General features: G+C 32.2%; 2 protein-coding genes across 14 annotated transcripts; both read right to left on the reverse strand.

The window, feature by feature from the left end:
- Positions 1-1,405: 1,405 nt before the first annotated feature.
- LOC114262703 (protein neprosin) lies at positions 1,406-6,518 on the reverse strand. Its single transcript, XM_082882972.1, has 7 exons — positions 6,356-6,518; positions 5,225-5,317; positions 4,209-4,406; positions 2,471-2,623; positions 2,293-2,346; positions 2,061-2,198; positions 1,406-1,844 (listed from the first exon to the last, which is right to left on the reverse strand). Exons 1-7 carry the CDS (start codon positions 6,512-6,514, stop codon positions 1,485-1,487), a joined length of 1,155 nt encoding a protein of 384 aa, XP_082739098.1. The 5' UTR covers positions 6,515-6,518; the 3' UTR covers positions 1,406-1,484.
- A 9,823-nt stretch (positions 6,519-16,341) lies between these two features.
- LOC114286747 (putative plant SNARE 11) lies at positions 16,342-24,356 on the reverse strand. Of its 13 annotated transcripts, none has more exons than XR_014337908.1 (6): positions 24,125-24,350; positions 22,565-22,692; positions 18,598-18,677; positions 17,112-17,220; positions 16,674-16,719; positions 16,342-16,542 (listed from the first exon to the last, which is right to left on the reverse strand). XR_014337908.1 is itself a non-coding variant. In XM_082882974.1 (5 exons), the coding sequence occupies exons 2-4, from the start codon at positions 22,662-22,664 to the stop codon at positions 17,152-17,154; spliced, it is 249 nt and encodes an 82-aa protein (XP_082739100.1). In that variant the 5' UTR covers positions 22,665-22,692; positions 24,125-24,352; the 3' UTR covers positions 16,342-16,542; positions 17,112-17,151. The 13 variants fall into 13 exon arrangements, 4 of the variants coding, with proteins under 4 accessions (XP_082739100.1, XP_082739101.1, XP_082739099.1 ...); XR_014337907.1 differs by having other exon boundaries at positions 16,989-17,220; positions 24,125-24,338; XR_014337910.1 differs by lacking the exon at positions 22,565-22,692 and having other exon boundaries at positions 16,674-16,893; positions 16,981-17,220; positions 24,125-24,356.
- Positions 24,357-26,104: the final 1,748 nt, after the last annotated feature.

A 26,104-nucleotide genomic window follows, 5' to 3' on the forward strand; every position in this document is an offset into this window, starting at 1 on the left:
TTTTGTTCATTTTTGTTTTTTAATCATTCTATTGGGTATATTTTTTTGGAAGTTAAAAAAAATTATTGGTAGACTATTTGGCATTGAAAAGATTCAGACTCCTAAAAAAGTTGTTCTAATTTAATCATAGTGACATGATAGATTATCTCACAATTTTTCGATTTGTTACAATTCAACCATTCCCACCTTTGTGTTGATCCTCTCCTTTTTGAGACTCCTTTTTGTGCTATTTCCCAATTTACAGAATGTATAAAATGAACACTAGAAGATGGTAAATATTGGCCCTGGGGTAGGAAATTTGCATATGGCATGTAGAGGATTATGGTTGAAAATTCATATCTATTCATGAAGAACTATATTTTCCCCTGTATTCTTTTCTTATTTTTTAATGTTATTTTTGATATGTCAATAAAAGGAATAATATAATGTTGTCCAAAATTTTGTTGTTGTAATGAAAAATTTTGTTATTTTTATTTGTGTGTTGCTGCACAAAAATATATATATATATATATATATATATATATTCTATATTGTAATTATTTTATAATTATCCCACTGAATTATAATTTTCACAATTATTAATTGCTCTAATTTTAAATACCCACGTGATGGAAAGCTCAAACCACAATCAAAGCCCCGCAAAAAATAATTCAACTAGTTACCAAACAATAGAAAAAAGATGTTGATGTTTAATTATTAATTGGACAAATCTATATTGGAGTTAATAAATTATTTATTGAAAATGATATGATAGATAAATTTGATTATAAAAAGCCTACTTAGTAATTTTTTTGTTAAAAATCTAAGAAAAGTAATTTTTAAGTGATATTTTGTTGTACTTAGATTAATTTGGATTGATTTATGGCTTTATTTTTTGTTTGGTATTTTTTTTCCCCCTTGTTGTACATTGAGTCTTGCTAAGCCATGAAACAACAAAATCAAATTATTTTATTTTATTTTTATCTTTTTGAGTTCTTATAATGATTTGCCAAGATCTTAATCTATGCAAGCAAATTTTTGTAATCATATTCAAACAATCTTTGTGTGGGTACTAATAAATAAATAATTGTGGGTAATTCCTATTACATTGACAAGCTCACTTACTCTCTCTCTCTCTCTCTCTCTCTATATATATATATATATATATATTATAGTATAAATATGTATAAAGCCCCAACTTGAGAGTTGGCTTAGCACCCCTAAATGTTCAAAACAGGTCCTGTATGAATAACCCAATTTTTTTTTTTTTTTTTTTTTTTTTTTTTTTAATTGATGACATTGCAATCAAGAAGATTAAAATTTGCAAAGCTAAAAGAATTGGATTGTGCATCACCCCAACCATAAACAATAGCACTTGAGCCTTAATAAAAGTTTTGCAAAACACATGCAATTATATATATATAGAAGGACAAGGGGTGGTCAGCTTTACATTATTAATCCATGCCAAAATGAAGTTTTAAAAGTACCAAATTTGTGTTCTCCTTCTAGGAACCTGCAGGGCCCCCATATAGTACCAGATGCCCAAAGTAAACCCCCTTGTTTTCTTCATCTTTCACATCATATAGTTTTCTACTGTTTGTAAACTCGTATGTATGAGGATTTATATCCCCTCCACTTGGACTCTTAAGTGCAATAGTCCTGAAGTATGCATCATATCGGGTGCTCCCAATTAGAAATTGACCTCCCCCCATTGCGGGTTTAGGGATGCCCGGTGGGCTAAATACCTCTCCTCCCCATTCAGCATGTGAAGCTAAGTTTGCTAATCCGCCGCCAAGTATGCTCTTTGGCCAAAATCCAACATTGGTATTCGCAACTCCAAGCCACCAGTTTCCATTAACTAGGTCCTATATATTTTTACATGGATATCAAAATTAAATAATTGAACAGAAGAACGCAAATTCTATTTCTTTACCACTAATTACTTAATTATGATTTTTGTTTCATAATTATTGGTGTAATAATTATTTGACACAATAGTAGCATGACTTGGGAACTTGTGATCTGCCAATACAGTGGTCTAGGTGTAGACTTCATGTATATTAAGAGTTTTCAAATTTTACCTGCAAGATGTGGATTTCCAACTCAATTGGTGTCTCTCCAGGTATAGAGACCTCTTCAATTACTGAACCAAGAGGTATATCTGTGTCCACAATCACAAATCCAGGACAATTTGTATTGAAACAATGTGATTGACCTGCCTGTTTGGTAGACAAACATATAAGAATATATTGTAAGAGCTACTAAGAAATATGGTCAATTAAGTAATATGCACTCAAAAGCAATGATACTTACATTTGTATATATGAATAGTCGACTACTTGAGTCACCAAACAGAGTTGGATCCACCTGAGACAAACCAAAAACATAATAAAAACAAATGCTTTTGTCTATGTGAAGCTAGTTTTTACTTCTGAAAATTGTTTGTAAAAGAAGTAAGAAGTTAAATTTACAAGCAAGAAGATCAACTTACCCTCCACCCGACTTGTAAGCTATCAGGCCCATTTTGAATCATCATTCGCCCTGCACTATATTGTTTACCCCTGACACCTGGTTGGTGTACACTAAGCACCGCTGACGCTCCACTGTATTTGTTTGGACCATCTATTGTCTCAACTATGGCATACTGGGTAATAAAAGTCCAAAACATATGTGTTACTTTTATATTTTCCCTTTAACCTTTTCCACTCTCAAAATCTGTACATATCCATATTGTTGGGAGAAAACCAAAGGCCAATTCGAAATACCCAAATCTAGCACAAAATAGTAGAAGTAATTTTTCTCCCTCTTTGTGTGAATCTATTAGGAAACAATTTGAATAGAGCACAATATATATATATAATCTGAAAATAAAAAATCTTAAAATCACACAACAAGGCAAGAGCAATTTGCTGATCGAAAAAAAAAAAAAAAAAAAAAAAAAAAGCAAGAGCAATTTTTACGTGGAAAACCTTCCCACTGTGAGAAAGAAAAAACTGCGGAACTGTAGTCCACCAAATATCTCCACTATCAAAGAATAATGGGTGGACAAGAGTTCTCTCTAGTTAGAACTAGTGGCAAACAATGAAGAACTACAAATAAGTTTTCCTGGCAACCAAAGAACTAGTTACAAAGTTTAGGAAAGATCTCCAAAAACAGGGTACTGTTCACAAGCTAGAAAACCAAATTCAGAGTGCTCCAAATCTGATCTCCACCGTTCAGATCTACCAAATTTCAGCTCAATCGGACCATGAATGCTTGCCGATCGAACTATTTGATCAAAGCTGGATAGAGTTTATCAAAAAACTGCTTGGCTCCCTTTTTCCTCTTTGTTTGGTGGTTGCACTCTACTCTCTCTCTCTCTAGGGTAGTAGAGAGGGTTTTTGTCTCATCACACGCATGGACCAAAAACCAAACAAAAAACATTATATGTTTGGTTTAATTTTAGGATTATAATTTGAGTATAGAGTTTTGAGTTTTTGAATCGTGATTTGAAAAGAGAAAATTTGTTTTAGTTATGAGTTTTGAAAATAGTTTCGAAATGATTTGTAATTTTTTTCTTTTAGATTGATTGATGTATAGAATGTGAGAGGAGAGCTGAGAGAGAAAAAATGATTGATTGATTAATAATAAAAATAAAAATAAAAAGGAGTTTTGAAAGTAATTTTGAGTTTTATTTTAAAAATATGTTTGGTTAACAAGTTGTATTCAAATCATGGTTGAGTTTTGAAAAATAAACCAAACGCTACCATAATCTCTCCATGTAGGCTTGAGACTCACATGGGCTTTACTGACTATTTAGGCCATCATCCACATACGAGGGAAACCCAACCCAACACAAGTATATATATGCATGCGCTTACTTTTTTTTGTTGATTTTTCCCCCTCTTTTCATTCAAATAACGCGTTGTGCCCTAACTGTAAGATTTAACGTTTAGTGTTTTTGGTTGTGCAGATTCAAGGCATGTAAACAAACACATCTACAAGTAAAATTATTATCAAAAGTTTGCCTAAAACTTTCAACAAGATGAGGCTAAACATTGCTTCAAAAAATGAGAACTAAAATCAATTTATAGGATCAAAAAATGTGGCTAGAGTGTTCTCTGTGTGTGTTGACAGCTCATTCAAGAAGGTGATTCATAGAAACAAATAAAACCAAATATAGAAAACAAGCAATAGTGCAAAACTAGTATTGTGAAGCTATATAATCTTGATTGACTAGGATAACTTACATCAGCACCACCAATGCCATCTGCAGGAGTCATTATTTTTGAAGCAAGTTTCTCTCTAATGAGATCTTCTTTAGTAGTTCTTCTAATTGGAACTGTTCCAACCGGGCAACCTCCACCCTTTAGTCCTACATGTAGAGGTTTGCTATCTTTTGAGGAAACCTGATGTCTTGATCCATTAGGTGATGAAGTGGGCTTCATCTGCAATTCAACTCAATTCGAAAAAGGTAAAGGAGACTTGCACATAAATTGATCACATAATGGATTACAAAAAATTCAAAAGAGTTGGCTTCTATTGTTGGGTTCGTGCATGTCTTGTTTTCTATGAGCCTCATAAAGTTATTAGTGTCGGCTGTGTGTATCAAATTTGGTAAGATCCATACTGTATTTTGGGTTAGGTTGTGAAATCAAGAGTTCACTAGTAATTCAATGTGTAGGGTTTTATTAATTGTATGGGACTAACATTTCTATGGTTTGCCTACAAATATGAATCTTCTCTACAATCTCCTCTCTTTTATTGATGCTTGTCCCAAAATTATATTTTATCTATTGGATTTGATCAATACAATTATTCCCTTTGCCAATAAAAAGAAGTATTGTAGAGGTGTGAGATTGAGAGGTTTTGTAAAGATGTAGGGGATATGAAAAAATTCTGGAGACAACGATAATGAGTAAGTAAGCATGTGTAGCTTCTAGAATCAGTTAATATTAAGTAGGGAAATGGGCAGAGTTTCAAGACTTCGGTATTGGTGTCAGATTTTAAAGGTTTTTGGTTTCATTGTGGTACTCGCTATGATTCATAGTATATTTCTCTTTTGTATGCAAATCTTTGTGATTTTTCCTCTTTAGTGTGTGCATATGGATGTGCTTCCATTTGAATTTAGGATGTGCAATAATCCCATCACCTATTGTGCGAACTATAGTGTTCTGTGATTTATTTTGTGCTCATAGAGTGTTGAATAAATAATTAAATAGCCTTCAATTATGTGTTGGAGATAAGATGATGTACGGAGACAAACCTGAAAATGAAAAGTGTGGTTCTTCAGTAAAGGATGATCAAATGCAGGCTGTTTGTAGAAATCCACGCAATCATATATATCTCCATAATTATTCTGTAAATGTTACAATCTTTCTGTTAATTTTTATATACAATTGTTCAATTCATGAAAGGTTGTTCAAAATTTTGTGCAAAAATAATAATACCATATTCTGTATTCTCAAGTTCAGAACATCAAATTAGATGTTGCAATTCAAGACATCCATGATATTAGGCCTAAGATGCTTATTAATCTCTGCCATTTGATTTTCATAGAAAATTTAACTAGACAATATTGGAATTGAATGTCCTCGAAACTAGTCCCAGGACATCCTAGGAAACCGGCTCAACTTAAATTTTTATTTATTATATTTGAGACAATAGTTTGTTGATGTCAACAACTTTATGTTCCGATTTAAAATTGAAGAGACAGATTTTTTTAACCCAATAAATAACTTTTGATTTAAAAAATTAGTTTAATATTTTATTGTTAATTTGATATAAATTTAATTCATTCCACATTGGAGACAAAAGGATCCCATGCCGTACATCGAGATTGTGTTTGTTTGGGATTGTCCCTATATATCCTCTATATGGTGATTATTAAGTTCCATAAGAGGTAGATACAAAATATGACATTAAGTATGGGATATGACTGATTATTGATCTCTATAAGGTGATGAGATATAGATGAGAGATTAAGAAGGGTCTGCATTAGTAAAAACACCAAAATATTCTCCCATTATGGTGATTACACTATGTATGTATGTCTAGTGTGATTCCAGACAAACATGAGATATGATAAGATTTTACCAATTTCCCAATCCAGGAACATTTCAAACTGGGATACAACATGCAATTGATAATATCAACATCAATTATGGCAAGTCTATTAATCAAATATAATTTACTCCCATGAAACAAACATAGCAAAATTGAATTAAGATTGTGTTTGGATTTTAAATTTACATATGAGTTTGAAAAGGGAAATAGAAAACATGAGTGAAAAGTGAATCAAATGTAATTATACTTTACCTAACTATTCCATTTCTCTATCTAAATTAGTGATCCAAACGCAGTCTAAATGTTTCTAATAATAGTTGAGAATAAATACTTGTATAGTCTTGACTGCTGGCTTGTTGAGATGCTTAAGTTGCTCCTCCAACTCCAAATCTTCCTCTTTAGTTAAACTCCTCCAGTCTCCTTCAATTCCATTGTGTCCCACAAGGTGAGAGCATGCACACAGAAATAATACAATAGCATGTAAGTCCATGGGATGATCTGGAAAATAATAAAAAAAACAAGGTAGTTAGTGATAAAATATCACAACAATCATGCTATAATTATTTAAGGCAATTAATGAAATTACAGTCGTACTATATCTATACACATAAGGTTCACATATTTTATTTTTGAACAAAATATATTTAGTCCTTAAAGTGTGCGTTTATTGTCATTTTGGTTCTTCAAGTTTTAATTTTGTCAATTGCATCATTCAAATTTCAATTTGAGTCAATTTGTTCCAATTCTAAGTGTACTATCTAAATAGCTAACAGAATGGTAATAAAATACACACATGTTCTTTAAAATTTGTGTTTCTTGTTACTCGTATCACTTTGGTCCTGGAAGTTTTTAATTTTGTCAATTTGGTCATGAAACATTAATGAAGAAAATAAAACATAACCATACAATATTAAAGGACGAAATTAATAAAATTGATACTTGAGAGACCAATATGACACAAAATATACATTTTTAGGACCATAGTAAAATTTATGATTATTTTTTCTTAACGATTTAAACATCCGTTTTGAAATTATATTAATCTGCCTCAAATTGACAATTTTGAAGCAAAATGACAAAATTATTATTTTTTTGATCTACTAGAATCAGTTATTAGTTTTTAGATTAGCACATTTAGAAGTTAGCCTTCCCACCCTTTGTAAATTTAACTCTCCCTAAGAAGAGTTGAGTAACCTCCCCCAGGTAAGAAAGTTATGGTGGTTAATTAGGTAAGGCCTAGTTGATTGACAAAATTAAAAATTAAGGGACCAAAATGACAATGAATCTATATTTTTATTTTACAGACTAAATTGTAGTTTATCCTTTATTTTTATTTTTTATGTAATGTGAAAAAAAACAAACGACACCCATGCTTGGCATTAAATTAGAATCGTATTGAAATCATGAAACTTTGAACAATGAATATCCTTGTACCTGAGACATACACTAGCCCTATTATCATTGCAATTGAAGTATTAGTGTGTATACACTTGCTATTAGGACGCACATTTCGTAAAATTAAATTAGGATGTTTAATCTAATAGTTGTATAGTCACCGGTTCAATTTCAATAGAGAAGTTGGGGTTGATAGATTGGTTGTAAATATCTCTCTTATATATTGACCCAAAAAAAAAAAAAAACTTAAAATTCTAATAATTAAATTTATTTCCAATGAAGTAATTTATTTAAGAATTAACGAATTAAAAACTCAATCTCTTGCATTACTCCAATTTAATTTTAGTTGAAAACTGAAAATATCAATTTGACTGGATTGATGGCTAACCATTGGGTTTTTTATCGAGAAAAATTATACCAATGAGGTGATAAATTTATAATATAGGAAAATTCATTTTAAATTAGATTCTTATCAAAGTAACTTATTATTTTAAAATGTCATTATCATATTATTTTAATTAAATTATTTATGTAAAATTTGTTTTTGTAAATCAATTTCTTAAATTTGTTTTAATAAGAGTGCGAGAGAACATTATTATTTATTTTTTTTTTATAACTTGGTAACCACCAATCTCGCCGTTTACTAACAGATAGTCCAATTAAAGTATGGACTGACCCAAAAAATTGTTTGGGGCAAGAAGATTTTGAACTTAAGAACATAGAGAGAGTACATCCCCATTTCCCCAACCTTGACCACCAGACCAACTCCTTAGGTAGTGTTTCATTCATTGGAATGATTAAAGTGGAATGAAATTATCATTCCATCAAAATATTCATTTATATGTTTGATTAAATTAAAAAATAATAATAACAAGCGCATATAAATAGAATTACCTTTTACAATTTTAAATAAATAGTCATTCATATGAAAGTCTATGGAATTACAATTCATTTTAATGAACCAAAAATAAAGCATAATAGTTAGCAATATTCTATTATGAAGAAAGTAAAAAAGACAACTCAAACTGCTAAACCAAAGTAAACCAAATAACAATGAAAATGAACAGACAAATTAAACAGGAAATATTGAGTAAATTTACAAACCCACGTACAAAAACAAGGCATAATTTGCTTAAAGTAATGATTGCCATGTAAAAAAAGTAAGTGAAGGAAAATACAATAAATGTTTATTTTTTTAATTTTAATTTTTTGAGTTTAGTAAAAATGGATTGAAATATACTAATTTTACAACTATTAAGCATGAATTAACACCGTTTTCTGTTAACAAAATATACTTGTAGGGAGAGATGTTGTGAAATGCAGCTTTGCTTGATTGAATGACAAACATTTATTTAATTTTTCACTCTCTAATTTGGAATTCAGACTAATACATCTTTACATTTGAAGGAAGTTACAGAAATTTCTATTAAAAAATAACAAATTATTAACTAGGAAAAAATTATAATGCCATAAATCATAAACAAATACCTGAAAGACAGTAGACTTCTGTCACAAGAATGATTTTGAGACCTCAATACACGTGGGAATGGGAATGGAAATGGGAATGGGAATGGGAATGTGTGTGGTTCGAATATATATACTAGTAAAAGAAGCCAATGTCTAGCAATGCTCATTATTATTATGGTTAATGCTAATAAATGTCTCTGGGGTATTTGATAAGATGTGGTTAAGAAAAATGCTAATAAATGTTTAGCAGTGTCCATTATTATTATGGTAATTTGTTTGGTAAAAAATTTGATATCTCTAACATTACAATAGGTTAAATAGGGAATTCGGGTGCCTATTGTGCATCTAGCATGTGGGCACTATTGTGCACGCTTTGAGGCTCACTCTGAATCTTATATTGATAATTCGAACTGTTTATTTTTTAGCGTATACCATGAAAAACATATCTATAAATAATTAAGTTGATCTGACAACAGTAATTCTTTCATCAAAACACATTTGTATCGATAAAAATGAATAGTAAGAGTTATTTTAAATATAATATTGATTATAAATATGTTTCGATTAAAGGGTTATCGTTATTCAATTAACTTATTTTTATAAATATATTGTACACGATATACTATAAAAAATAAATACTTTCAATCATTAAAATAAGAATCAGAGTGACCCTCACTATGAGCACAAACAGTGCCAGTAATGCTTGACATATACAATAGGCACCCTAATTTTTATTTTTTTCTTTATCAGGACAATAGGCACCCTAATTCTATTAAATAGGATAGTATTAATTTTTCTTGATTTTAGTAACGGTCTAATGTTAAATTATTATTGCGTATTTAATATTACATTAAATTTTCTTGAATTCAATAATTTTCTATTTTTATTAATTAAGGGTAAATTACACTCCGTAGTCATGTGCTTATTATATTATTATTTTTATTAAAGATTTATACAGTAGAGTAATAAAAGGAAGATATTGACAATTGACTAAAAGTGCAGGAGTTTACTGCCACAATTTCATGTGTAAAGATCAAAGTAAAATTTGGTATAAAATACAAGAGTGCAAAGTGTAATTTATTCATTAATTAAATTAGATGCATGTAATAGTTTGGTATTCTTAACCTATTATTTAAAATTGAACAAATTTCAAGAATCATGAAATAAAGTATTATTGGTTGCTGCTAATCACGTGCCCGAGAAGCACTTGGTAATTGTGAAATAATCACAATTTTTTAATAATTTTTTTTTACTAAATAATTCATCTACAATGATTATTGGATTTATAACAAATCAAAATTAACACATATGATACTATATCATTGTGAGTACATAAAATTTTATGTGAGTCTTAAACATTTTCTTTTACCAAAATAATCTATTCCCAACGGATCCATAATACACCATATCTGATGTTCAAATGCATCCTTTAATCTTCGTATGTTATGCTTGTTGGAAAATAGATCTTGGGATTTGAATATTTGTTTTATAATATTGTTATTGTTTGCAGGCTGCCCAGTGTAACGTTGAAGCAAGTGAAAACGCATTTATATTGTTAAAAAGAAAATGCAAACCTAATTTGGTGAACTTATCAACTTGTTTTGTTGTTTCATGGAGCGGATTAGGGTGGTTTTAATATGGAATTTCTTAATTCTCTTTTTTTTTTCTTTTTTTTCTTTTTTTTGAGCAGAATTTTTGAATTCTCTTTGAAAGGTTATAGTTGATCAATAATGGATTAATTTTTGTTGAAAACTGTTAGAAAATTTGTTTGATTGAAGTTCTTCATTAGAACATGATTCAATGTAATGCCCAATTTTATTTTATTTTTTTGGGTGAGATATATTGAAACTAGACAAATAAATCATTAGGAATGTATTATAGTAGCTGTAGTGGCATCAAAAGGATTCATGAAACCATTTTTCTGAAGAAAAAAAAAAATCCAAAATTGATCACAATTTATTTTTGTAAACTGAAATTAATAATACCAGAAAAAAATTGTTCTATAGAAACAATCACAGTTCTATAGAAAAAATTAATAATACCCCTTCACGTGAACCCTCTGTTTGGATACAACTTTCAAATTTAATTCCACACCCGCGTTTGAAAACTCGTCTACCTGGTCATCCCCTAGATTTCCGGCCGATTGACCGGAACAGTGTTTTTCTTTTTTTAATTTTTTTTTATATTTTAACTAAAAAAAATTTCAGAATTTTTTTTAAAATTTTTTATGAGCTTTGAATATAATTTTGGATAGTGTGTTTGGTTATGAGTTTTAAGTTTTTGAATCAAATATCATATGTCACATCAAAAATTCAATTCAAAACTCATAACCAAACAAATTTTTCACATTCAAATCATAATTTTAAAACGCACAAACTCAAAATACAATTCTATTCTCAAATCATAATTTTAAAATTCTACCAAACGCTACCTAAAAGTTTCTTAAACTCGTACAATTTGGCTTAGATTGGACCAGTTTGAGATTTTTATGATTTTTGTGGTTAGCTCTAGCTTAGGCTTTTAAGTTGAGAAAGGGCTTAAAAAAAAGCTTCTTATATGATCTTGCAAACCCTCTTCCGCTTATATTTCTATCATGCCATCATCTTATTAGAACAATAAATTTGGGGGTAATTACACAAAATAAAATAAATTAAAATTCCAACGTTTAATTCTTATAATAAAATAAATCTTGAACTTTCAATTTTGTTAATTTAAGTTTTAATCTTTTAATTTATTTTTTCAATCTAAACCATTAGTTTACTTAACTTAAGTAAAATCAACGGAAAAAATATATTTTAGTCTTTAAACTCAATATAGGTATACTTAAAGTGTCTAAAATACATTCTGTAGTTGAATTTAATGATTAAAATATTATTTTTTAATTTGTTTTACTGAACAAAAATAGACAAATAATTTAGTTTGAAAACAAATTAAAAGTATACGATTTAAATTACCGAAATAAAAAATTCAAGACTTATTTTATTATAAGAGTGAAATGTTGGGATTTTTATTTTTTATTTTTTTATAATTACCCCATAAATTTTTTTCCTTGTTTTTTCAAGAACAGATATTGTTTCCTAGAACTTGATTTTTTCAAAACTATCACTTTTTCTTAATATTTAAATGCTATGAAATTCATATTTCATTATTTTTAGAATGACCAACTAATACATTATTTTTATTAACAAAATAAACAAATATTATAAGTGATTAATTCATTTTTTCATTCTTTGCATGGGCTAAGTAATCATTTTCTAGAGGTGTGCTTCTGTTAAAGTCTCAAGTTCAAAACTTCTTAAGTGTAAATAATTTTTTCGGGTCAATCCATACGGGCCTTATCTCGACTTTAATTGGGACCCCTGCTAGTGGATGGTGAAACTGGTATTCTAAATTAGTTGGTCCAATGAACCAACTATAGAATTATAAATAAATAAATCATTTCATAACAATTTTGACCTAGGTTCTAAAATGAAATAACATTAAATTTGAGGTGAGTAAAGAAAGAAAGCCTTGGGAGATTTTTCAACAATATTGGCAGTTTTTTCCAAAGTAGATAATTTCAACTATAAAAGTAAAAGTAAATGAAGATGAAACTCTTGTATCTCCATAAAAAATAAAAATAAAAGTAGAGTGATGCTATTTCTCCCTATTTTTGGTCATGATGTTTAAGTTTGTCCTTTTGGGCGAAGTACAAAAACGCTTGGACTTTTGATCGAACAAAATTGAGACTTTGATTTATGGAGCGAGTGTCCAATTAAATATAAATTAAGAAATAAGAGTGAGGATAAGTTCAAAAAATTTGAAGTCAGTGGCAGTGAGGGGTGGAGCAGTGCATGTACAGAGTTGTTAAAAAAAAAGGGGACAATTACCTACTTCATTTTCCGGTGAATGTTGCAAGGCCATTTTACTGAGATTTTAGATGGTTTTTCTTGGTTTTGATTATGATGATTTGAAACTACAATTTCTGAAGCGAAATTGGGAGGCAATTTTGTGGGTTTTCGTGATTTCTCTAAGATTTTTGATGGTTTTCCTAGTTTTGATTTTGTTGTTGATTGGTTCCGATTGGGAGACATGCGATGATCATGATGAAGAGGAAGAGATGTTAAGGAAGGTTTGAAGAGAATGGGCCGAGATCAAGGAGGAGTTTGAAGGAGGCGAGCCAGGTGATGAAGAAGGCGGTAACGGAGCTGGTGAAGGCAAAGGAGAGTGAAAAGAGAGCATATTGGGAAGAGAGAGAAACAGAGACAGGGGCTGTGACTGAGTAATTTGAGAGGATAGTAGGTAGGGTTGTGCGTGGTGTAGTTCGAGCTGTTTGAGAGTAAATTACAAATTGAATGGCGGATTGACAAATCATGATTTAGGCGATTTTGGGTAGATTTTTAACCAATTATCAAACATTTACATAATATACTACTAAAAGCTGAACTTTTTGCGACGGTCTCAAACGTCGCAAAAGGTCCATATATCGTCACAAAAGACTTTTTGCGACGAAGTAGTAACGGGAAATGAGGGGTGGCAGAAGGGGCCGTGACAAAAAGAATTTGCAATGGTTATAACCCGTCGCTTTCTTGTAGCGACGGCTAATCAATTGTTTTTGCGACGGTTTCACCTGACACAGAAAAAGGGAAAAAACTTCACTTTTAGTGACAATGTTGGTTGTCATCGCCAAAACTTTTTTAGCAACGGTCGAAAATGTCTCAAAAAAAGAAGAATTAAATTAATATTGTATTTGCAACAGTTTAAACCGTCGCGAAAAGTATTATTAGCGACGGTCTAATACTTCGCAAAAAAGGTGAATTAAATTAATACCGTGTTTGCGACAATTTAAACTGCCGCTAAAGATTTGAACTAATATGTATATGCAACAAGTTAACCCGTCGCTAATAAAATGTAAGGAAATAATGATTACATTAGCAACGGTGATTATTGTCACAATAAAATTATTTTCATAAAATCAATATATATTTTATTAATTTATTCCCTATACATGTAACAACCCCCCACTTTGTCTTAGACATGCTCACGTGCATTTGCATAATCTTCGTCTTGCTTAAACTTACATTTTTCGGACCTTGATTTGTTTTGTCTAAGTGTTACTTGCATGCTTTGTTTCTTGCTTGGTGTATGTTAAGCCGAGGTCATCTTAAGCCTAGGTCACGCCTTCGAACCTCTTACACCTAGGATCATCTTGAAACTACTTTGGTTGACCTCCACCTTCACCCTGGCATATTGGCCGAGATGTGTGTCATCTAGGCCGAGATGTTATCATCTAGACATCCTAGATCTTTGACCCTTGCACGTAGTGATCTTGTTCCTGGACTGGTATGACCTAGACCGAGGTGTGGCACAGCTGGGCCAAGTGTAATCCTTCCTAGCCAAGATCATTGAGACCTTACTTGCTGACGCTTATGTCTCGATCTGAGATCATTGCCTTGTTAGAGTACCCATGTCACCTTACTTGTTGTATACACTTTCTCATGCTCTTGTCTTATCAGTCAGTCACCTTTTTTAGAAGAGCCAACCAGCTGTTGCCACGTGTCCCAGCAGAGGGTTAAGTCAGCCGGCAGTAGAGAAAACATATCATTTGTTATATCTTTGTCCTAGGAAGAGAGAGAAACTCTAGGAAGAGAAGAAGAAGAGTTCTTAGAATGAGAATAGATTTCCAAGCTTGATCTTCACACCTTGAGCCGTTAGATCCGTGTTTTGAGGTTAGAATCTTGATATACTCTTCTCCATGTTCATTTAATCACATTGCATGATCTAGCATTTTCATGAGCCATGCATTGATTTAAAACTTGCTTTAGAAAGAAAAAATGATGTTCTTGTGTTCTTGAAATAAAACCATGTTTAGATCCGAAAGTTTGTATCAAGATCCATGTTTTTGTGTTTATTTTCATAAGATCTTCGAGTATGGGTGCCTAGGTCCATGTCTTCGAACTCATCTCATGAAATCTCAGATTTTGAATAAAGAAGTTATGATTTTTAGCATTCATGTTCTTCATGTACATGTTCTTCAAAAAGAAACCCAAAATTTCCAAACTTCATTTCCCTGAATGTGGTCATCGGGACCACACCACGGCCAAGAGGTGTAGGACCTCGGCCAAGACCTGGTTGGTACCCAGCATGTTTTCCCGAGATGAGAAACAGTGTTTTAACTCCCAGCACGTGTTTTACTTTGTCTTGACTTAGTTTTGAAAGAAATGCCCAGATCATTTACACTCATGAAAAGCTTGTTTTAAGAATGCATTTTATACCCATCTTTGAGCATTTCTTCTTGTCTTCTTGAAGTGCATTAAGTGGACTTTGCCATGTATTTGTAGGTCTTAGATTCTTGCCTTAATCCCTACACCCGAAGAACTATGTGAGTGGTATTTTTAATAAAGCTATGTTATAAAGTTTGATAAAGCTTTGCTTTGTTTTGAGAAAGTATTTGACCAAGCATGAATGATTATCCCTAGTTTCTGTATCAAGTATTATCTTGCTTTGATGACATTCTTGGAAAGTCCTTAGTACTAGGGGACTATAATGTAACTAGCGCGTTTGTCTTGGAAAGTCTTTAGTGCTAAGGGACTATAATGAAACTAGCGTGTTTTTTTGAGATATCTCCTTTTGTCTTGCCACCGACGGTTTACCGCGCGGGTTTGTCCGGAATGTCTTCCCTTGTATTATATTGATGTTAGTAAGCATCCCTTGAAATTTTGAAAGATTTGGCAGATGAACTTGGTTCATCCCTTGATTTTGTACAAGATATGCCATGTATTGTTTGATAAAGATCTCGAATATCATTCATTTAAACCTTTATTACTAATATCATTCACTGAGTATTCAAGCTCACCCTCTCCATATATATATGTAGGTGACGAGCAAGAAAGCGGTGACGCCTAGATGATTATTTACAAGATGTTTTGGTTTATGTTTTTGGCTAGCATCTTGAAGGCGGTGACGCCTAGATGATTATTTGCAAGATGTTTTGGTTTATGTTTTTGGCTAGCGTATTGAAGATTATGCTTCTTAGCTTTTGATCAAGATGTTTATGTTTCATGTCTTTTGTATATGTCGGCTTGAGAACCCTTTTGATCAAGATGTAACACGTACCTTGTTTTATTATTATTCAAGTTGTAAACCATGTTGGTATGTATGTCATTTCATTTGACCTATGCACAGTTCTTATGGACCACTTAGATTTAAATTTATTGCTTCCGCACATGTAAGCCCCATATGTATATTCTAATTGTGTGTGAATCTTTATAAATTGGCCTTTGTTAATCTCGGATTACTGGCCATCACAGCACCATTCTAATAGGGGCAGAATGGGGTCATGACAGTACAAGTTATTAATATTTTCTAAAATAAAATATATCGACATCAACATCCACATCCACATTCACAATCACAAAATCATACGTATATATATGTTGTCAACCAAATATTCTTTACAAAAATATATAAAACATCTTCCAACAATACTAATAATTTTTTATATTCAAGAACTTAATTTTTTGTATCTAAAGCAAAACAAAAGTATCGACAATACAAAAAAAAAAAAAAAAAAAAAAAAAAAAAAAAAACTTATATATCATAGTTTGTTTTAATATCAACAATAAGCTTCAATATTGATACGCGAAAATATCATCACCTACTCAAAAGAAGTTGCATCTGCAAAAAATACAAAAAAATACAAAAAAAAACATCATGTACAATATAATTAATTTTAAGCTTACAGAAAATGTAAAACATTTGATATTTATTTCAAAAAATAAATAAATACAAAAAAGATTGTAAGTTACAATATCAACATGCAAAAATATCATCTCGTACTCAAAAGGGTTGTATCTGCAAAAAAAAATTAAAAATAAAAATAAAAATAAATAAATTTACAATATAATTAATTTTAAGCTTACAAAAAATGCAAAACATTGGATATTTATTTCAATAAATAAATAAATAAGAGTGTAAGTTCCAATATCGATATGTGAAAATATCATCATGTACTCAAAAGGGTTGCATCTGCAAAAAGAAAACCAAAAAAAAAAATCATTTACAATATAATTAATTACATCAGAGAAGAGAGATGTGAATAATTTAGAGATTGACCTGCCTACCAATTTCCTTCACCAATTTAGAAGCCTTCTTGATCGAGAAATGGACAGAGTCCAACTCATTAACAATTCTACTCATTTGTTCAGTCTAAACATAAAAGAAGTATGATGCTTCAATTCTCACACCTAAATTTTAGAAGCCGTCAACTTTCTTTCTCAAATTAGTCTAACAATGTAACTGTGCCTTCAGAACTGCTGCCGCATCGGTTCCAACATTAATTGTGTCATGGACAACCTATTACAAAAAACAAAGAACCTGGAAAATAAGCTTTTGAAGATTTACAAGTAATTTCACCACCGCCTCCTCCCCCTCTTTCCCTCTTGGTGGGGCACATTTGAGAGAGTCACTAATTTACATATATTAAACAAAATGTGCATAGTTTGGTGGTGTTGCTTCACATCGGTAACACCAGAAAAATCTTTATCAGGATTCAGGTTCAAGTTATTGGATAGAAAAACCATCATCATTTATTTATTTCTTTTTAATTCCACACCAAATTGCTTCCAAGACCCAAAACCAAATGAGATTGACAGGAAGATGTTGCTAGCACTACCAAACAAATTTAAAAACTGGAGGTACATTAGCAGGTATATGATGTGGCATAGAAAAAAAAAAATGTAAACTAGAACAATTGTTATCCATGAGCACCTCTAACCACAGACAAGTTCATCGCACAAGTTGAGAAAATTTTAGTCTTCAGATAGGTCAGCTACAATTATTCGCAACATAACTTTCTTTTTTATCATTTTTAATTGTAACTTAGAATATCAAGACAGAGATAACAAATGCATACTTTCAGATACGTGCTAGCTTTCTGGGCATTGCCAAATGTAGGTGTTTCAACAATATGTAGCAAAAGTTAACTAACTCTGGTTAACTTGCCAGCCTATCATCAAAAGTAAAAAAGGAAAGGCAGCTAATTATATCAATAATAAAGAAAGGAAGGGGCTAATCCAAAGCCTTCTCTCACATGTGTCACTGTGAGACACATGGGTGAAGGAGGGGGCTACCAATGCAATTTTTTGACTGCAGAATAACAGTCTCCCTAAGTAAGTAAAAAAGATAAAACTAAATGTCCAATGATTCCTATACCACTCGAAGACAGATAGCTGAACCTCACTGAGTTAGCCAAAATTGATACAAGCAAACCAGCAAAAGATCAAATGATTGTTTCTGAAGGAAAGCACCAAGCTGTAGTAGTAGTAACAGCAACAGGTGCCATTAGTGATACAAGAGGGGTTTCAGAAAACCCATCCCAAGCCCGGAGAGGGGGAAGAGGGTTGTGGGTAACCAAAAAGCCAACATAAAACTTAAAATCAAATTATGTTAGTAGTGACACAGATTGAAGATAAAGTGGGGAAATGCCATTTGAGATGGCTTTGCCCTTGTGCATTGTAGGTTAACTAATGCATAGGCATAAAAGAGTGACTCGAATCAAATTGAAGGCTCCAAAACAATTACATGTGGGTCAAGCCAAGTTTGGACTTTTTAAGTCTTTAATCAATATATAGCTTTACATAGAGTTAGCTGGAGAAGATAGACATACGAAGCAACCAAAGGCAATTGGCATAAGGCTTGTTGAGTTGACTGGAGCAGAATAGATATACTAACCTTTTTTGACCTATCAATGGCTTGATCAGCCTCATCCATCGTCCGATTTCCATTATCTATTAACTCTTGATTCGTCATAGCTGCATTTGGTTACTTTTCAAATCAGAAATCTTACAAAAAAGAATACACATCAGTAAAATGAAATTTACACGAACATAATGTAGGCTTACACTTCCATAACATTCAAGAATTAAAAACCATGCAAAAGAATTTTTAACCATGAAGCAGGTTTTATTAGTTCATAATAATGACAGTTAGGCCCCTCAAGATGATCCATAAAACAGGCCATTCCTAGTTCTAGGTGAACTAATCATAGACCTATCCTTCAGCATTAATTGCAGAGTGCCTACCCAGCTGCACTTGTACTCAAACCCTTGTTCTCACTCTTAGTGCCAAGCTTTTACCATTTTACTAATTTTTTAGAGGGGTTTTGTTGACAAGTGGCACTAGTTAGAATGTATTAAATGAAGCCAACTACCTCCACTTGCATAGAAATCAAAACAAGTAATGAATGTTTGCTTGGAATGAATTTAATTCTTTTGTGATAAGACCAAAATATTCTCTTTCTTTTTTAGTAAAAAAAAAAAAAATTATCTATGTACTTTTTAGGTCCATTTTTCGACTATACAATTTTAAAAATTAGAAAAATTTAGTCAAAACTTTTACAAGTGAAGGAAGAATCAATCAACTCATGGGAGATTCTAAGGGCATGTCTCATATTGATTCTTGAGTTGGAGGTAAGCTATAGGATTATGACCAAATTCTAGAGCAGCTCGCAGAAATTGCACTCACCCAGACTATGATCATACAGTCAATTTGCTTGGCCATTATAGCAAGTTCCACAACTCTTATTCAGCAGCAGCATACTGGTTGCCAACATTTGTAAATTTATCTCCTTAAAAATAAGCCTCATCTTTGGAAGGGAAAGGAGACTCATATGTTTATATTAGGTGAGGTTCAACTGTCCAGTGCGGAAAGAAAAATAGCATGCAGCTGAAATGTTCCCAAATGGGAACTCAGAAAAATGGAGAACTTAGTGCAGTTTGAAGTTGCAATTAAGAAAATCCACTACCTTGAATTAAAAGCTGTGGCCTTGGTATATCATATGTGACATCAGTTATTAGTTGAAGTGTTAGTTCACCCAAAGAAATCAGAGTACTGACCTCTACAAGGGCGGCCACATTCTACATATTCTTGGTGAAAGGTAGAATATGAACCAAAACCTGATTGGCTTGTTTTGGCTCTGTTCATCAGTGCTTCTGTTTTGCTCCCAGTTCGAAGTTTGACTTCAAAAAAAAAAAAAAAGGCTGTTTGGTTATGGATTGCAGGGTCAGTTTACTCAAGGTCCCAAACCAAACTGAATATACACGCACACACACATATATCTTACTCAAGTAAAGAAGGTACAATCTATACAGAAGTAGAGCTTCTTCAAATAAGTGGAACAGAATCCAACCAAGGCCAACAAAAGACTTGAAGAGGACAGCAGCATGTTGTCTTGCATCATTCATGAGAAATAGCCTTTATTCCTCAATTGAATAGGCCTGGATAGGCACCTAAGAAGCACGGACACTTCTAAGAAGGTGACGTATTCGTGTCGTATCCGTGTCGGACACCGATACTCTTTGGACACTCTCAGGACACGTGTCCGACACTCTTCAAAACGTGTCCTATTTTTTAAATTTTTTTAAAGACTTGGACACTCTTTGGACACTTGAAGGACATACGTGTCCATCGCTTAAATACAAGTGTCTAACGATTAGACATATGTGAAATTAATTATAAGTTTGAATAAAACAACTTAAGATACAATAATAAAACAAAAACTATATAAATTTATAGGAATTAGTATCATATTGTATTTTTATTATCTTTTTAATGATATATTCATATATATAACATATAATAAATATATAAAATTACATATTTCATGCGTGTCCCTCACGTGTCGTGTCCTACATTTTTTGAAAATTAACGTGTCAGCGTGTCCGTGTCGTGTCACGTGTCCGTGTCCATGCTTCTTAGATAGGCACTATGCAAGTCTTCTACAATTGGCCCAACTAAGCTGTGTCTAGCTTTAGTAACTATTTTGTTAGTTTTTGCTCCTCAAACAATTGTAAAAGGATAGAATAAGGTCTTTTATTAAAGCTGTTACAGCTGCATGGATAGAAAGAGACAGAAGGGCTAAGAGAATAGTTGATAGTATTAAAGAACACATTTATTGTGCTATAGAATTGTACTCAAGACAAAAGGCTTTATTATTTGCTATGGTATGCAATTATTCAATACAGAATGTGTTGGAAATTGCATGTTTGCTATAGCTATGGAATGCATGAACGTTGCCGGAGTTGGAGAAGTATCATTATCGAAACACTAACCGCTATTATAACATCTGCAAATTTGAATTGTTTTCAAATCCAGTAGTTTGGTGATAACATTGCATCATTGCTAGTGGAACATATCACAACTAAGTTGACACACACTAAATGTTGGCAAGACACCAACAGAAAACAATAAAAAGAAAATAGCACCAGCATTAACAGAACAAAACAGCAACCAACACTCCCACTGCTGCCTCAGTTTTATGATTCAGTTGCCAATTCTCACTTAATAAAGATTGACACGAATATCATTAATTGAGTAATCTTTCAACTTAAAATTGTTCTTAACCCATATGTTATCATCTGTTCCCTCATGTATGTAATTCATTGCAAGTACTTGGTTCTGCAAGAAATTGTCAATAAAATACTAATAAGAAAAAAACTGTTAAATGAACCCAACAAACAAGAAAAAGAGAATTATTTTAGCAAATTTCTCAGGACGAACTGTAATTACAAATATAAATTTGTGAAGATAAGCTGTTAGATATATATATGATTGTTTTATAATTATCTATCTGTATTATAGATGTATCTCATCTCTTTTTCTATAATTATCTCTGATGTATCTTTATCTCATTTTCTATACTTATCTACATTTCTTCTCAGCCTATAAATACATACTTCTTGTATTTCATTATTCAATTCAATATATAGTTTCTCTTTTCTCTTCTCTTTCTACTTTCATAACATAAGCAAAGTTGTTCATAATTTGAGATGCATTGAAAAGAGAAAAATTACTTAATTTTTCATTAAAAATTAGAAGTTTCAAGAAACTAAAAGATCTATATTTTGAGCTTATGTGGCAGCTTATGTGGCTCATGGAATTTGGGAGCTTATGTGGCTCTAGGTTTAGTTGAAAGATCTATATTGTGATCATGGTAAACCAGCCGCAATCTTGTGATCTGAAGGATTTGGTCCAGAAGTTTATTCCTGAATCAATTGATAGGGAGATTGAGAAGACAACTTCAAGCATCTACCCTCTGCAGAATGTCTTCATTCGCAAAGTCAAGAACTTGAAAGCTCCCAAGTTTGATCTTGGCAAGTTGATGGAGGTCCATGGTGACTACCTACGGAGGATGCTGGAGTGAAAATGGAAAGGCCTGCTGAGGAGCCTGTTGAGGCAGCAGCTGAGGTAATTGGAGCTTAAATGAAGCTTTATGGGTTTCTTTTGTTTCTCGAATGTTGTTTATGGTTTTTCAAAATAAGGTTCCATCAACATTGCTCATAATATAGTTCAACATGATAGAACCAAGAATATTGAAGTTGACAGACAATTTGTTAAGAAAAAGTTGAGCAAGGTTTTGACTTGTATGTCAGTTAGAAGATATATTCACTAAAAGGCTTGGTAGTAAGAATTTTCACCCCATTATTTGCAAGTTGGGCATGATAAGTATTACGTATTATGTGAACTTGGAAGTGTATTTGTAGTTACCAATTTAGGGCTGGTTTGGGATACCTCAAAAAAGCCAAAAAGTTAATAAAAAAGTTAAAAAGTTATTACTATTCACCAAAAAAAATATAAAAAAAATAATTTTACAAAAAAAAAGTACAACTCACGTCATGTGAGTTGTACTTTAGCTGCCCACCGTTTGTACAAAAGGAACAGGCGGAGAAGCAAACAAGGCGGTGTTGTTCGATCCGTGGGGGCCCATCACGAGTCCCGTTTTGATAATCTGAACCGTTCATTGTGTAGAACTCCTCGAGTAATATATGCCTGTAAAAAATCAGGTTGATCGGATATCGCTAACTACATGATCAAATCCGTTTTGTATAAAAAATGGATGGTGTTAGAGTTAACGGCTGACAAAAAACTACACTGATCAGATAGATATCGATATCCGTTTAACGTGATTGTTTACAAGCATATAGTACTCAACGAGTTTTATACATTCAACGGTTCCAATTAGCAAAACGGGACCCGTGGTGGGCCCCCACAGGCCAAACAGCATCGTCCAATTCAATGCCCGAAAAGGAGGCAAGCTTCTCCTATACACTACTTTGCCCACCGTATTACCTACTCTGCCCAAGCTTTTCATATACACTAATTCATACAATTTTTTAATACACATTTTTTCGTAAAAAATCAAAAAGTTATCCCAAACAACCATTTTTTTTTCCTCAACTTTTTAGTCCAAAAAGTCAAAAAGTGTACTTATTGAGAACACCCTAAACAACCCCTTAATATTAATACAAGAGGATGATGGAGAGAATCCTAATTCACTCTCTCTCTTCCCATCCCAGTATACAATTTCTCTTTTATTCTCTATTCTTCTTCTTATTGTTAAATCTAACTAAATTTAACAATAATTCAAGGAACCAGAAATTTTGTAATTAAATACTTACTATGTTTTGTTTCCTCTAGAAAATTTAACATTAACTCAGTGAAAAAGATTATTGATTGTCATCTTCTCCCAAGTTCTCAATTTTGATATAGACATAAAATTCCTAGTTAGTAAATTCCTATTTTAAAAGCATAAAGTATTTCTTCATTGCATCATCTCAATTCACTAGGCCAAAACTATTTGGCTAAATTCTAATAACTTCCCGCAAAATCACATTTCAAATGAAATTTTCATGTAAGACAAACGGCAAGGAGTTAACATTCAGATTACAAGAAAAATATTCAACAGTGCCTGGCCTAACTAGAGAACTGGCATTGGAACACCAATTCTATTAGTGTTGAATGATTCAGCATTGGAGTTTCAGGTAGAATATTCGCTGAATTTCCCCCACTCCAAGAGGGGCATGTTTTTATTTTATTATTTTTTTGTTATTAAGTCATCAATTTATTTTAACAGTGTTTGTTACATGTTTCAGAGTTTTGATTTTTGTTAAGTATTAAAATGCTTATCTTTCAGAAAAATATGTGAAGCTTTAGCTTCCATGAGGCTTTGTCTAATTAAAATCTATACTTGCAGAGATTAGGGTAGGCGCTTTATGAGGTTATATCCATAGTACACTTCATGGGAAAATCCAAAAGATCCAGAACGATCACTTGTTTCCCTCTTTCAATTGAGATCAAAACCTAATTTTTTTAAAAATTGGTGTTCAGGGTTAAAATCCAATGAAGAGGGTTTGATTCCAATGAAGGCAAAAGAAGAGAAAAAGAGGAGTGAACAACAGAGGAAAGCAGAGGAGAGATATACCTGGATGCCGGATGGAGAACCCGTGGGAAGTCGCTGCCGCCGCTGCTACAGACAGTCTGTGAGGCTAACTCGAAAGCGAAAGCAAGAGAGAGAGATTGTGAGAGTTGGTGCGAGCGAGTGTGAGAGGGAAGAAAAGGGGGTTACCTCTTCCCACGCTGGCAGCTCTAGTTAGACAGAGAATGGGGACTAGAGAAGACAGACGGTTTTTTTTGCCCTTTTTTTAGTTGATTTGAGAAGAGCATCCTGAAAGGGGATGGAAGATAGGGCAAAGAGGAAGGCGCGGGCAGCAAAAATAAAAGTTTTTGCGACGGAAGAATAAATGGCGTCACAAAACAAAACAAACATTTGCAAAAAAAAAAAAAAGAAGACGATGGGGAGAAATCGTCACATAAAATACTATTTTTTGCCATGGTCTTGAAGTTTCCATGGCAAAAAAATTTATTTGACAACGCCGCCATTTACTGTCACAAAAACATAATTTTTGCAATGATTTTTAAACCGTCGCAAAATATTTCGTGTCCAATACTTCGTTTTCTAGTAGTGGTGCAGTGCAACACTGGACTCTGTCAAATAAATATAGTTGTTTATTAGTATTGGGGAAATTGCCCGTAGGTCCTGTTTGAAATATGTGTACACTATTTAATCCAATAACTTTTTGAGTAGATCCAAAAATCCTACATGTTTTACTCTCTCTCTCTCTCTGCTTCTTGTCTCATTCTTTACATTTTCCTCTCTCTCTATTTTTTGCGTTTTCCTCCCTTTCTCTTTATCATGTCCGACGACCGATGATCATACCTTCCTTATTCTCTTTCTCTTTCTAATATATAGTCACTGATGACCAACGACCACCATTGATTAGGGTTCACCAGCAACCACCAACCACTGACATCAACTTGTGATTTCATCCTCACCGACGACGAAGAAGATGAGATCTACATTAGATTTGAGCAGATCTACATGAGATCCAACTAGATCTAAATAAAAAATGGTTGTTGGAGTACAATATTCTTTCTATATCTATTCTTTCCTTTGATTTCTCAATTTTTCTACCTTTTCTCTGTTACACACGTCTATTTTTCTATTTTAATGGAGAAAAATTTCAAATTCTGAATAAGTTGTTTTTAAGTTTTAGTTACAGGCGGTAAAAACAATAAAATTTTACAGTTTTAGCTTTTTTGGTACTGAAATGAATCATACTTTAAAACTACAAAATTTTACAGTTTCATAACATTCTTTAGAACTGTAAAATTTTACAGTTTCATAACATGTTTTCCAACTTAATAGAATAATGCTTTGAAACTGTAACTTTTTACAGTTTCAAAGCTTACTTTTTAATTTGATCAATATTACAGATTATTTGTTTAAACCCTACAAAAATTGAAAAACAATATATACTTTTTCCCATTGTTGTTTGTTATTGTTATGTTTTTTAACTATAATTTCTTCATTTATTCTTTTTTTTTCGGGCAATATTCTAAATATTCCGATGAGTCTCCAATGATATTCTTGACATTTTTCAATGACGCTCAGAACACTCCGGCGAACTTCCGACAATGCTCAAAACACTCCGGCAAACTTTCAGTGATGCTCCAGCGAACTTTCCGGTGATGTTGAATATTCCGACGAGTCTTCGGTGAGTCTAACGGAAGTTGTTGGATGTAGCAGCATTTTTAAAGTTATAAAAATAAAAATAAAAATAAAAAACGAGTTTTTGGTAACAATTAAAAATATGTAGGACTAATTGGTATAAGTATTTTGTTTTGGAATTAGATAAATTTTGAGCTTTGTGTATGGAATTTATTGGTAAGTGCCCCTTATTATTTGGTCATTCGGGACGACAACATCAACCCATATCCATTCAAGAAAAACAAAAGAACGCGTATGCCATGAGATCATCAAAACTAATTATGTAAATTACATTATTAGTCCTTCTAGTTTGAGCAAAAATTTCACTTTGATTCTTGTAATTTTAATTTGAAC

This window comes from Camellia sinensis, chromosome 8, assembly GCF_055761805.1.
Source record: "Camellia sinensis isolate YWXY chromosome 8, ASM5576180v1, whole genome shotgun sequence".
NCBI classification, from domain to species: Eukaryota; Viridiplantae; Streptophyta; class Magnoliopsida; order Ericales; family Theaceae; genus Camellia; species Camellia sinensis.

Bases quoted from the DNA above. Each gene is read 5' to 3' on its own strand.
- LOC114286747 (XM_082882974.1), bottom strand. From the start codon at position 22,664: ATGAACGGTTCAGATTATCAAAACGGGACTCGTGATGGGCCCCCACGG. The intron at 18,678-22,564 runs GTGGGCAGCTAA...AACCAAATGCAG, and splicing joins CTGTTCCTTTTGTACAAACG to CTATGACGAATCAAGAGTTA. The intron at 17,221-18,597 runs GTTAGTATATCT...TTTTTGTAATAG, and splicing joins CCATTGATAGGTCAAAAAAG to GTTGTCCATGACACAATTAA.
- LOC114262703 (XM_082882972.1), bottom strand. From the start codon at position 6,514: ATGGACTTACATGCTATTGTATTATTTCTGTGTGCATGCTCTCACCTT. The intron at 4,407-5,224 runs GTTTGTCTCCGT...GTTGAATTGCAG, and splicing joins ACCACACTTTTCATTTTCAG to ATGAAGCCCACTTCATCACC. The intron at 2,199-2,292 runs GTAAGTATCATT...TCTACCAAACAG, and splicing joins GACTATTCATATATACAAAT to GCAGGTCAATCACATTGTTT.